The 13,597-nt window shown below is 34.2% G+C and overlaps 1 protein-coding gene across 4 annotated transcripts in view; it reads right to left on the minus strand.

Moving 5' to 3' along the window:
* Positions 1-13,597, minus strand: part of HBS1L (HBS1 like translational GTPase) — a 93,010-nt gene that overhangs the window by 19,967 nt on the left and 59,446 nt on the right. For all 4 annotated transcript variants that reach the window (XM_025382711.1, XM_025382710.1, XM_025382713.1 and 1 more), the window contains 5 exons: positions 10,835-10,952; positions 4,485-4,631; positions 2,368-2,442; positions 1,697-1,814; positions 974-1,042 (listed from right to left, as the gene is read on the minus strand). In XM_025382711.1, the coding sequence (XP_025238496.1) occupies positions 974-1,042; positions 1,697-1,814; positions 2,368-2,442; positions 4,485-4,631; positions 10,835-10,952 (527 nt within the window). The remainder of the gene's footprint in view (positions 1-973; positions 1,043-1,696; positions 1,815-2,367; positions 2,443-4,484; positions 4,632-10,834; positions 10,953-13,597) is intronic.

Here is a 13,597-nt window from a genome sequence, read left to right on the forward strand (position 1 = left end):
TATAGATAAAGAAGAGACAGTACTTGCCTGCAAGGAGTTCATAATCTAAGTGGGATAAACAGACAGCATAGAAAAAATTATAATGCTGCATGAAAGCACAATGACAGAGGGTACAGAGAATACAGAGGGAACACATCAGGGCATGTGGGCAGGTAAGCACGCCAGTTATCAATTTACTGCTGCTCAGTTCCAGATTCACTCTGCATTGCTGGCTCTGTGACAATGGAGATTAGGAGGACAAATGACACCCTTACAGTTTTTATTATCCTAATAATAAATCTTACATCCTTTTATTTATTGAGTTTTTAAATTGTATTTCCATTTTATAGTCTTCTATATGGGATATTGCTCATATTAAGTTAGTTATATTCTTAGGTATTTAATATATCATCTCTTCCAGCAAGCTCTGAACCTCTTTTATGTTGGTACTTCCTCAGGCCTACCTATAAAGTTTCTGTATATCTTTTAGTTGCATTGTTATCATAGTTAATAATTCTTTATATTACATTTCCCATTTCACCTATGTGTAGTATCTAACTCCTAACTGGACCCAGACTGCTACAGATGGATAGGAAATGGACAGTAAAGAGAAAGAACAATACAACAGGGAAGTATGGGTAGACATGTGGCAATAAACATATCCTGTCTGGTTAAGAAACAATAAACAATCCAGTTTGGTTGAAGGATTTGAAAACTAAAGGAATCTAATGGAAGGAAAAAAAAAAACTATAAAGTTAGAAAGACAAAAGGCAAGGTTTTCTTATGCTTGAAAGATGAGAAATGGTGAGTAAACTAAAGCTAAGTGACTAAAACTGTGCATTTTAAGATTAATCTGGCAATGATCCATACTTGGGCATGGAGAAGAGAGACTCTGAAGGCAATATACTGTCATAACTTAGTCCAGGAAAGAAAGTTAGGAGGGAATGGGGAAAAGGGGGCTATACTGAAGAAGCACTGCAGAGGTAGCACTTACCTTTGAAAACATCAGACACACATAATCTAAAAGGCTTGTCAATAGATCGCTGGGGAGGCTTAAAGGAATCTGGAAAAAAAAATTGCAAAAGGCAAGGTTTAATTTAAAACTAAATGTCTGACTCACTTCAGTAAACTCATTATAATCGCACTTCTCCTAGAAAGTAACTACTTTTTGTAATTACTAATAGCAAATTAAGTGTCACTAATATACATGTTGAGCATCCCAAATCTGAAATTCTGAAATCTGAAATGCCCCAAAATCTGAAACTTTTTGAGCGCTGATATAATGCTCTAAGGAAATGCTCATTGGAGCATTTTGGATTTCAGATTTTTGAATTTGGGCTGCTCAACTGGTAAGTATAATGTAAATATTCCAAAATCCACCCCCCCAAAAAATTAAAATCCCAAACACTTTGGGTCCCCAGCATTTCAGATAAGGGATATTCAACCAAGTAATAGTTTGTAGTTTATAAAATGAATGTTAATCTCATTTAATTTTAACAATAGTCTATAGATATGTAAACCAGGCACTAGGCTCATTAACTGAGGAAAACTGAACACTAGACAGGTTAAGTATTGTACATGATGACAAAACAGGCAACTTAGCTCCTCTGACTACAAATCCTATGCTTTTTCACACATGTGACTATCTCCCAGAAAGAACTCTAAATAATAATACCAAGTTTATAATGCATTAAAGCTAGAATGGCAGCATACTTACCAATTTGTTCTAATAAACATAGTCCTTTATACCATTTTGTGAGTTCACTTGACTGACATCTTGTGATTAGATTTTCACCACTGAGACCACTTGTAGGAATAAAAGCTACATCACTCTCCTATTAAAAAGAATGACTTAAGAAACTTAATACAACATTTTTTAAAACATTAAAAGATTCACCATTACCATAACTGCACCAAGTTTGCAAAAGCAACAATGTACTTTTTAAAAGGTAATAGAAATCATAGAACTACAGCCCTAAAGTCATCTGATCCAATTAATTTTCAACCTTTTTGATTGTGGAAAACTTGCAAATTTATTCCAAAATATTCAAGCATTTGGTAACAAAGGCATATTACAGATGCTTGCTGGACAAATTCTTCCCTATCAGTTTCCACATTCATCTATGACCTCCCTAAGCCTATACCATCTAATTTAATAAATAGGGTAAAAGTATTTTGCTTACATAAAAACCAACCCAAATATTAAACATATGCAATTTTCTAAGGTGAAATAAGCCAAAGAATATATTATATACATGATACTCAAGAGAAAATAAAGCAAAGAGAATTAAACAAATTTAATAAGAATATCAAAGTATTAGTTTTTCCTCTCATATCAGTAAGATGACTTAAGGAAAGTAATAACAAATAAATCTGAAATGACCTTACCTTAAAACCTGCTTGCTTAAGAAAGTGCCCAAGTTTTCCAGTAATCTCTTGAAATCTTTCTTGTTGCCAATTAACCTGATAAAGATCCAATTTATTTTTAAAACTATGCTTCAGAACATGATACATAAAATTTAAATTTCTGCAATGAAATATAATCAAGACTATATCAAATATAAATATAAAATCTATTAAAATCAAAACACAGAATATCAAACCTTGCTAGTAATATGATCTAAAAGTAATTGTTCCTAAAACAGAAAGCCTAGAAATAGTCTCTAGTACATTTAGAATTTTCTATATATGCTAAAAGTGATTTCAAATTTGGGGGGAAAAAGTGAGTATTTTACTCACTTTTGCTTGGACCAACTGTTAGAACAAAATAAAATAATCAGCACTCCCCTCAAGCCAAATAGACTAAAAAAGTATACGTAATATGAACTCTGGATAATGACATGCCACTGCAGTATTTAGGGGTCTGCAACTTACATGGAAATGCATGCCAAAGAAATGGATTAATGGATGGATAAAGAAGTAGATAGAGAAACCAATATGTGATCAAGTATGAGGCAGAATCTTAACAAGTGGTTATAATATGGATGTTTATTGTAAAATTTTTTTCGCTTTTCTTTATAGTGAAATTTTTCATGGTCAAATGCTGGGAAAAAATTAAAAGTACATGTAATAATGATACCATAAAGGAACTAATAGCAAATGTGGGTGAATCAGATCCCAGGGTAACAAAATACCTAAGCAGGCTGGGTGCAGTGACCCACACCTATAATCCTAGCACTCTGAGAGGCTGAGGCAGGAGGATAGCTTGAGGTCAGGAGTTCCAGTATAGCCTGGGCAACACAGTGGGATACTATTGCTCCAAAAAATTAAAAATTAGCAGGGCATGGGGCACACACCTGTAGACCCAGCTACTAGGGAGACTGACATGGGAGGACTGCTTGAGCCCAGTAATTGAGGCTGCAGTAAGCTATGATGGCACCACAGCACTCCAGCCTGGGCAACAGAGTGAGACCCCCATCTCAAAAAAAAAAAAAAAAAGAAAAGAAAAAGAAAATACCTAGGCATAAAGATAGAAGTCAAAAGGAACTATTTATAAGTCTGAGTATATGTCCAAAACATACCATAAACAAAAAGTAAAATAACAAATTGGAAAAGATATCTAAGAGAGGATGGAGGGATAAAAACTTTAATAAATAAAGTATGTTTACAAACCAATAAGAAAAAAATACAGTTATGTAAATGAGGAAATTATGTAAATAATTCCCAAAAGAAAAAACAAATTGTTAATCAACAAAACATATTTAAATGCGAACATTCACAGAACAGTAAATGTTTTAAAAAAGAGGAATCATGTTTTATACATAAATTGGGAAAATAATTTTGTAATAACAGCAGTGGTGATAAGAGTTTAGAAAAGTAAATACACCATATGTGCCAGAAGTAAATAACCAGAATTTTGCTCAAAGGCATTTTAATCATGTTCAGCAAGTCTTAAAAGGTATATTCCCTTAAGCCCAGAAATTTCCATGGAATGAACCATTTCTAAATACATATGTAGGAAATGTTCAAAAGTAAATGTTTAATAAATTATATCTTTAAAATAGACTAGAATTCAGTCATAAAAACAATACCCTCTTTATCTAAGGATTATTAATTACTTGGAAACATGTACAAGACAAGAAAATTATCTTTTTTTAAAAAGAAGATGATAAAACAGATAACCCAATTTTGTAAATAAAAAGATTCTTATCTATAAAAATAAATTGGATGAATATACAAAACGAAATGTTATAAGTTTCTGGGTGGGAAGGAGAATTGGAAATATAGGTTTATTTCTGATTTTTATACTTTCATTCTGCTATAATAAACATCTATTATTTTATAATTTAAAACAATTTTTAGGTTTTAAAAATTAATTTTGAAAATAAGATGTTCTTGCTTAAAAATTACTAGCACCTCTTTTAAGATGAGAACAGAGAATTTATTTTTAAAAACATGGCAACTGACTAATAAAATATACACTAGTGACATCTGAGGTCATCTTTATGAGTAGAATAACATCTTAATTAGCATCTTAAACAAATCTTCACAAAGCCCTTAAATACCTGATCCATTTTATTAACGGCAACAGCAAGCTGCGTCACTCCCAGAGAACGGACCAAGAGTCCATGCTCTCGTGTTTGTCCTCCAGTCTCAAATCCAGCTTCAAACTCTCCCCTGCTGGCATCTACAACTAAAACAGCTACATCCGCCTAAAGAAGAAAAATAATTGAAACCAGAAAAAATGTTTCAGCATTTTAATTCAAAGGACAGATTATTCAATTAATTATGGTGTCAAATTTTTAAAGGAAGACCCTAACTACCCCCATCATAACAAATCAAACAAAAGACTCCCAAAGATGGATTAAAATTTTAAATAAAAGTCACCAAAAATAATGACATAAAGACCAAGAAAAAATGTCCATATTTGATTATATAACAATTAAAATATCTAAGCAAAGGGGAAAAATATAAACAAAATTAAAACATAAATAAACAGCAACCAGGCACAGTGGCTCATGCCTATAATCCCAGCACTTTGGGAGCTCAAGACAGGCATATCACCTGAGGTCACGAGTTCAAGACCAGCCTGGCCAATATGGTGAAACCCCATCTCTGTAACAAAAACAAAAATTAGCCAGGTGTGGTGGTGCACACCTGTAGTCCCAGCTACTTGGGAGGCTAAGGTATCAGAATCACTTGAACCTGAGAGGTAGAGGTTGCAGTGAGCCGAGATCGCACCACTGCACTCCAGCCTACTCGACAGAACAATACTCTGTCTCAAAAAAACAAAAAGCAGTAAACAGGGAAGGACAAACATTAGTAACACATAAGGTAAAAGTTATAATCTCTATAGAGTCTTTACAAAAAAAAACAAAAAAACAAGAAGACATAGCTTTAAAGGATACAAGCAAGCTATTTGCTAAAGAAATATAAATGGTCAACAAACATGAAAAAAATTCAAATTCAGTAGAAACCAAAATTTTTAAAAAGTAAAATAAAAACACATTGACATATTCCCCCTCTCCCATTTTTACAAATCACATTGTTAAAGATTTAAAAGACAAAATTATTTGCTGTAGGCAAGGGTGCGGTGAGAAGCACATTCTCAAATATTGCTTACGGGACTGTAGGTGCACCACCTTCCAGGGGGTATTTTCACGAAAAGTATCAAGAACTTAAAAATTATACATATTTTACTTCCCATCAATTCCACCTCTAGGAATTTATCCCAGAGAAATAATTATAGATCTACAAAGATATTCATCAGAGTATTGTTTATAATGAAGAAAAATAGCAAATATATGAATTATCAAAAAGCAGCATATTCATCCTCTACAGCTATTGAAAAAAAGCCTTGTATAACAAAGTTTTCTAACCTGTGTGGACCATCTTGTGAATCAGATAGAAAGACATTTCTTTCAGACTCAAATTACACACCCCACACAAGAAGAAAGCTAACCTTAGCTTAGCTCAGTTTCTTTGTTAGCCTTATTGAAACTAACTTTACAGGTTCCCACTATTCTTTTGTGTTGATGCCGCTTGCATCATGTGGATACAGCCTTTTAAAATGTGCAATAGACAGTCTGAGCAACCACAGAAGTTCCCCCTTTTCATTCTAACCAATTATTTCTGTCAATGCACTGTAGGGGCATTTTTTAAAGAACACTTTTATTTTCTCTTTTACAGCTTTTGCTTTGTATGCATACCTGTTTGTCACAGAAATCCACTTTTCTGAAATCCAGGAAACAAAGACTACACCTGGCATTCCCCTTCCCCTCTTTAGCTATCTTGGACTGTTACACAATAATCACTTTCTCTCTAGGGTCCTCTTATATTCCATCCACATTATTGAGTTCTCCTGCTTTCTGGTCAGAACAGAGTCCACAACAGCTTGTTTCTTTGTTGCTTCCCCAATGACCTCTTTATTTCTGTGCTCTCCAGTTTTTAAAGAATTTCAGATATCATATATAATCCTCACCATAATGGAAAATAAATGGTCATAAAATATGTCAGGAATGTCTCAGATATTTTCTCACAACAGAATATTACAATTTAAATTGAAGTACCATCCATATACTTTGGTGGGATAATTTACACTATTCCTGCTTCCTTTTACTCGTACGTAAATACTCTTGCTTTGTCTCTACTCTTAAGTGCCATCTTCACTTCCAATCCTTCATATTTTATAAAGCTGAACACTTATTTCCTCAATGAGATACAGCTCTTTTGATCAAGGATTCTTAGATAAGAATAAGCATACACTGAAACAATCAATTTGAAAATTGGCTCTTTCACGCATGCTTGTAGTCAATAACCGTTCTCCCCACCTCAGGCAAGTTGTGTAGCCTCTCTGCATTATCAACTTACTTACTTCATAGAAACACTAGGGAGTAAATATAGTTTATATAGAACATCCAGACCTGAACTTCCAAGTCCTAGGCTCAGTAATTGACAATCTTTTTCTCATTAGGTTTTCATAATAACTGTAAAATTATATTTATCTTCTTAGGTTAAAATGTAAAATTCATTGAATTGGTATTAAGATACGTAAGGCCACAAATGTTCTACCTAATCTTCCTATTACCATCTCCAAAACATTTCTGGGCAATTTCTCTATTAATATTATTTCTAGGCAGCAGCTCTTGCCTTTGGGAGTCCAAATGCCTACTATGCATTCTCAAGGAAGTCTTTGATGATCAAGCAGAATAAAGTGATCTCTCTCCACAACGCGTATCTTCTCTGTTCTTGGAGTGCAACTGTTAGCCTTTCATCTTCACGTCTCGTCTTCTACACTGTGATTTCCCTGAGGTGAGGCAGCATGCCTCGTATGCTTCTTTGTGTCCCCAAAGCCCACTGCAATATTTTGCACACTCGGCAAGTTACTTAACATCTTTGAGTCTCTTTATTTATTTGTTACATAATGGAATTCAATTAGATGATCTCTAAAATCCTTTCCCACCATAATTCCATAAAGAGTTTGGAATAAATGATTTTTGGTTTTTGAGGCAGGGTCTTACTCCCTTCCCTCACGGCTCACTGCAGCCTCAACTTCCTGAGCTCAGGTGATTCTCCCACTTCAGCTTCCTGAGTAAGTGAGGCTATAGGCACCTGCCACCACACCCAGGTAATTTTTTGTATTTTTAGTAGAGACAGGGTTTCGCCATGTTGCCCAGGCTGGTCTTGAACTCCTGGGTTCAAGTGATGTGCCCACTTCAGCCTCCCAAAGTGCTGGGATTACGGGTGTTAGCCTCCATCCCTGGGTCTGGAATAAACGATCTTTATAATAACTATGCACTCTAAGGTTCTAGAATTCAAAAGCATTTTTACTATAACTGCTTGTTCCGGTGTTTGTCTCACTCATTAAACTATCAGTGCTTTGTAGGCATTGTATGCCCACACTGCTACCTCAGTGCTTGCTACACAGCCAGGATTCAGTAAGTAATCAATGAAAAAAAAAGAAAAAGACTCACAGACATACGCACACACATACATATACACATATAAGGAGAAATCAAAACTATATTGTATTCTTTGGTAAATGCAATGAAAACTACAGTTTCCCACAGTATCAGTGAGGGATTGGTTCCAGACCTCCCAACCCCCGTGGATACCAAAATCTATGAATGCTTAAGTTCCTTTTACAAAACAGGATAGCCTTTGCATACAGCCTACACACTTCCTCTCACACACTTTAAATTACCTCTAGATTATGTGTAATACCTAATACAATGCCTAAACATCATTTCATTTGCATGGATTCAACACAGTACTCAGCGTGCGGCAAATTCAAATTCTGCTTTTTGGAATTCTGTGGAATTTTTCCCCCCCAAATACTTTCAATCCACAGTTGACTGAATCCATAAATGCAGAACCCATGCATACGGAGGGATGACTGTATACTAACTTAAAATGGTGATAATATACACTTCTTAGAGTTGTTATAAAGACTATATTAAACTAAATGCATATAATACCTAATACAGTATTTGACCCATATTAGATACTCAATTAATAGTCATAATTACTTTATTTCAATCTTTTATCACATTCAGTCCATGAATCTTGAATTAATATTCTAAAATTACATATCAACTTTCTAAAATGGAACCAAAAATTTCTTATTTATCTTCAAATATGTTATAATATATTCATACAGTTTCCTCTATGGTTGACAAATCTTCATATTAAAATTCTCTTTTTGGCTGGGCACAGTGGCTCACGCCTGTAATCCCAACACTTTGGGAGGCTGAGGTGGGAGGAATGCTGAGCCCAGGATTTCAAGACTAGCATGGGCAATACAGTGAGATCCCGTCTCTACAAAAAATTTAAAAATTAGCCAGGCATGGTGGCACATGCCTGCAGTCCCAGCTACTCAGGAGGCTGGGGTGAGAGGATCCCTTGAGCCTAGGAGGTTGTGGATGCAGTGACTGGTGATTGTGCCACTGCACTCCAGTCAGGGCTACAGAGTGAAACCCTGCCTCAAAAAATTAACCTTTTAATGAGTAGATCCCAGAAAATGGTTAATTGCTTGAAGTCACGCTTTTGCCGTGTAACAGAGTCAAGTTATTTTAACTCTTCATGTTTTCCAGTAAGCATCCATTATGAAAGAAATGAATGTCCTATATATGCAGTGCTATTTTCATTGCTTTAATCATTTAAAGTTACGGTGATGCACAGCATAATGCGTTTTGGTCAACCATGGACCGCATATACGATGGTGGTCCTGTAAGATTATAATGGAGCTGAAAAACTCCCATTGCCTAGTGATGTCGTGGTCGCCAAAATGTCATAGCACCATGCAGTACTCATGTATCTGTGATGATATTGGTATAAACAAATCTACTGTGCTGCCAACTGTATAAAAGAATATAGCATATGTAATTATGCATACTACTTTATAATAACTATGACAGTGGTTTATGTACTTACTATTTTTCACTTTTATAATTATTTTAAAATATATTCCTTGTATTTATTAAATAATAAATTAACTGTAAAACAGCCTCAGGCAGGTCCTTCAGGAGGTATCCAGAAGAAGGCATTGTTATCATAGGAGATGGCAGCTTCATGCACCTTATTGACCCTGAAGACCTTCCAGTGGGACAAGACGTGGAGGTAGAAGATAGTGACACTGATGATCATGATCCTGTGTAGGCCTAGACTAATGTGCGTATCTGTGTCTTTGCTTTTCACCAAAAAAAGTTTAAAAAGTAAAAAAAAAAAATTTATTTATAAACATTATTCATATTTATAAATAATAATTTTTAAAAGCTTATGGAATAAGACTATACAGAAAGAAACTATTTTTGTACAGCTGTACAACATGTTTGTGCTTTAAGCTAAGTGTTATTATAAGAGAGTTAGAAAGTTAAAAAAATTTAAAAGTTTATAAAGTAAAAAAAGCTATAGTAAGTTAAGGTTAATTTACTATTAAAGAAAAACATATTTTTAAATAAATGTAGTGTCACCTGAGTGTACAGTGTTTGTAAAGTATACAGTCGTGTCCTAGGCCTTCACACATTCACTCACCACTCACTCACTGAATCACCCAGAGCAACTTCCAGTCCTGCAAGCTCGATTCATGGAAAGTGCCCTACACAGATATTCCATTTTTTATCTTTTATGCCCTATTTTTACTGTACCTTTTCTATAATATGCTTAGATCAGTTTAGATACACAAATATTTACCACTATGCTACAACTGCTTACAGTATTCAATACAGTAATATGTTATACATGTTTGTAGCTTTGGAGCTATAGGTTCCATGTAGCCTAGGTGTATAAAAGATGTTACCATCCAGATTTGTGTAAGTATACTCTAATATGTTCACAAATGACGAACTTGCCTAACAACTCACTTCTCAGAATATATCCTTATCATTAAGGGATGCATGAATGCAAATTATATTTGATTTTTTGCAGCATTCTTATTAAGAATCGTGTAATTTACAAATTGCAATGCTTTTTTAATGTTAAAAAGAAAGGAAATAAACCACTGGGCAAAAATACCCAAGCTTCATTATTTCTGCATAAATAAGCTCTTTAAAAAGATATAGGACTTGAATATATTGAAAGACATAAAGCAGATTTTGAAATATTCATGCCAACTTATCAATAAAGGAAATATGAAACTATACTCATCAAGTCCTTTACCATTACTTTTATGATAAAGAAACTCATAGCATTTATACATTTTGTTTCTTTGTGAGAAATTTTAAAAGGTTTTACAAAGTACAGGTAAAAAGATCATGAAAAATACAATATTGCTCTTTTTTTGTTCAAGCTTTATAAAGATTAAAATTTTTAACTTTAAAATATTTTAAAAGTTAAAATCCTAGAATTGTAACCTCAGGATCAGGAAATTTTATATAAAGTACAATCAGTACACTATAGTAAAGAAAACAGCAGTTACCTGGGCTGCTCCTGTAATCATATTTGGAATGAAGTCCTTATGGCCTGGAGCATCCATTAATGTAATAACTTTGGTTGTGGTTTCAAACTTTGTCATACCAACATCCATAGTTACTCCCCTTAAACAAAACAAAACATGGTTAGAATGTACTATGTAAATAGTGCTATAGAGTAAATTAATAATAGTCTACATGCCCATCTACATTCTTAGGTAAAAATGGAAATTGTATTTATAGACCATTATTTTTGAATAATTAAATTATCATTCGGGGCTGGAATTTCTGCTATAAGAGAAGTGCATCCTTACGGCTTTAACACAAAGTGGTGGACACAGTAAGAGCTCAATAAAAATGATAGTTATGCCCTATTACCTTATTTGTTTTGTAAGAAATAGTGTAAATTGTGAAGAAAGATAGATACATGGGGACAACTCTAAATGGGGGGAAAATACTGCATATGAGAAAAGATAAATGAAAAATTACCACGACCAAGAGGTAATTTTCTTCATGTTCTATGCTTATGCTTCACTAATTATAGAAATGAGCTTATAAAATGTACATTTGCAAGGCTGGTTAGTATGCTACATATTTAGAAAACACAAAGTATCAAAGCAGATGCCTAATTTTTAAAAACAGATGAACAGCAGATTGCTTTGTATCCCATTTAATTCTTCTTGGAGACAAACACAGTGCCTTTTTTCAGCCACAAAAATGTAGATTCAGATTAGTGAAATGCTTGGGACTAGAAGCTTTTCAAATGGCAGATTTTTTCGGATTTGGAATATTTGCATATACAAAATGAGATATCTTGGGGATGGGACCCACATCTAAACACAAAATTCCTTTATGTTTCATATACACATTATACACGTAGCCTGAAGGGAATCTTATGCAACATTTTTAGTCATTTTGTGTGACCTGTCACGTGAAATCAGATGTAGAATGTTCCACTTGTGATGTCATGTCAGCACTCAAAAAGTTTCAGATTTTGGAGCATTTCAAATGTCATATTTTCAGATTAGGGATGCTTAACCTGTAAAAGAAGGGCCCAAGGAAGGTCTACAAAGGCACTCAGTCATTCCAGGCCTCAGGAATTTAGACAGGGAAATCATGTGGCAATTAATTAGGTCTGCCCCAAAATCACCCGAAGGAAGGACTAATAATACTCCCTTTTACTACCAAGAGTACAACAATTAGAATAATGAACTATAGGTTTGCCCTAGCAATAAAGTAACTGTAGATCTCCCTAGTCAAGCCATTTGAGTTTAATCTGAAAGCATGGGCCATCCTAGTTTGCCAAAATGATGCTTAATTCTCTTTAATAATTCCCAAATAGTCTAGGAACGACAGGCACCTTCAGAATAATGGTGAACTAAGAATTATTCTGAGATCCTCCCTAGACTGACCTGGGTATACTCTGCTGATCCAGCTCTGATTTCAATTTGTAACCCTAAGGATATGAAATGTCACTCAACTTACCAATTTCTGTTCTTCAGTATCTGAGAAGAACAGGAGATGTACAAATATTTAACATGGTGGGATAAGCAACATATTACGCTTTGTAAATGCTATTAAGGAACATATGGTGGTGAGCTAAAACTCCCATCATGTACCTGGAAGCATCTGCTATCTATGGAATGAAGAAATACTCTAAAACTTATATCATACTGAGCAATAAAGAACTAGCAGCAGTAAAAGGCAGCAGCAAAAATATGAAAGCCAATCAATAGATATATTGTCAAAAAAGCTAAAATGACTGACCATTATAGGAATCAAATAGACTATTAGTTCACTTGCCAGCTCAACTAAGATACTAGATAAATTCAAGTAAACCATTCTAACTTAAATTATACTGTTCTCAAAGTCTTTACCTGCTTATTAGATAATGCAAAGAAAACTAAAAAGCCACATACTTTAATAGTGTGCTTGTTAAACTGAGAGGTGAAAATTATTTAAGCTTCTAATAATGCAATATATACAATTCCATTGTTTTCCAAAATTGGCAACTGTCCAGCTAATTTTTCTTACTAGGATAGAAAACAGGTCTGTGATACTATCCAGAACTAAAGACACCCACAAAGAAAGAGAAACCATTATGATACAAATTCTGGTATATCAGAAAAGCTAAGGAATACTGTGACCTGCTTTACAGAGTGTTACCTTGTATGTTATAATGGAGACTATCCAAGACTGCAATAAAATACCCATTAAAAAGGCATGAAAATCCGGATATATTCTCCAATAATCAGACTGAAGACATCAGGGAACACAGTTTAATCACCCTGTTAATTTAGGACTTCCACAGGACTTTACAGGTTTGTAAAGAGTCATTATTTTGATACAGTAATGTATCTGCCATTTCACTAATTATTAAGGTCTCCTTTGGCTCTCCCACCCTAATAACCCTAACACGATCTATACTGTCACTCTAAAAAGACTTCAAAAGAAATACTATTCTTTGGCCAGAGTATATGAGTAGCTGCATATTCCTACTAGAATCCCCCCAAAATTAGCACTCAATACAGTAACAGAGACAGAGGAGTAACTGCATTACAGCTACAGAATTACTTGTTTGCTGACTGTCTCATAAAAACATAATATATACAGTATAAAAATGAATTGTTTGGTAATTTGAATTTGCTGGTTATTTAGATTCTAGACAGAATAGGTTTTACTACAGTTACCTTTCCTTTGTAAGCTGACATGAAATTAAGTCTTACTCATAATTTTAATTCAAAATCAAGACAATTTGACAAATACTTAGG

Source organism: Theropithecus gelada, chromosome 4 (assembly GCF_003255815.1).
Source record: "Theropithecus gelada isolate Dixy chromosome 4, Tgel_1.0, whole genome shotgun sequence".
NCBI lineage: Eukaryota > Metazoa > Chordata > Mammalia > Primates > Cercopithecidae > Theropithecus > Theropithecus gelada.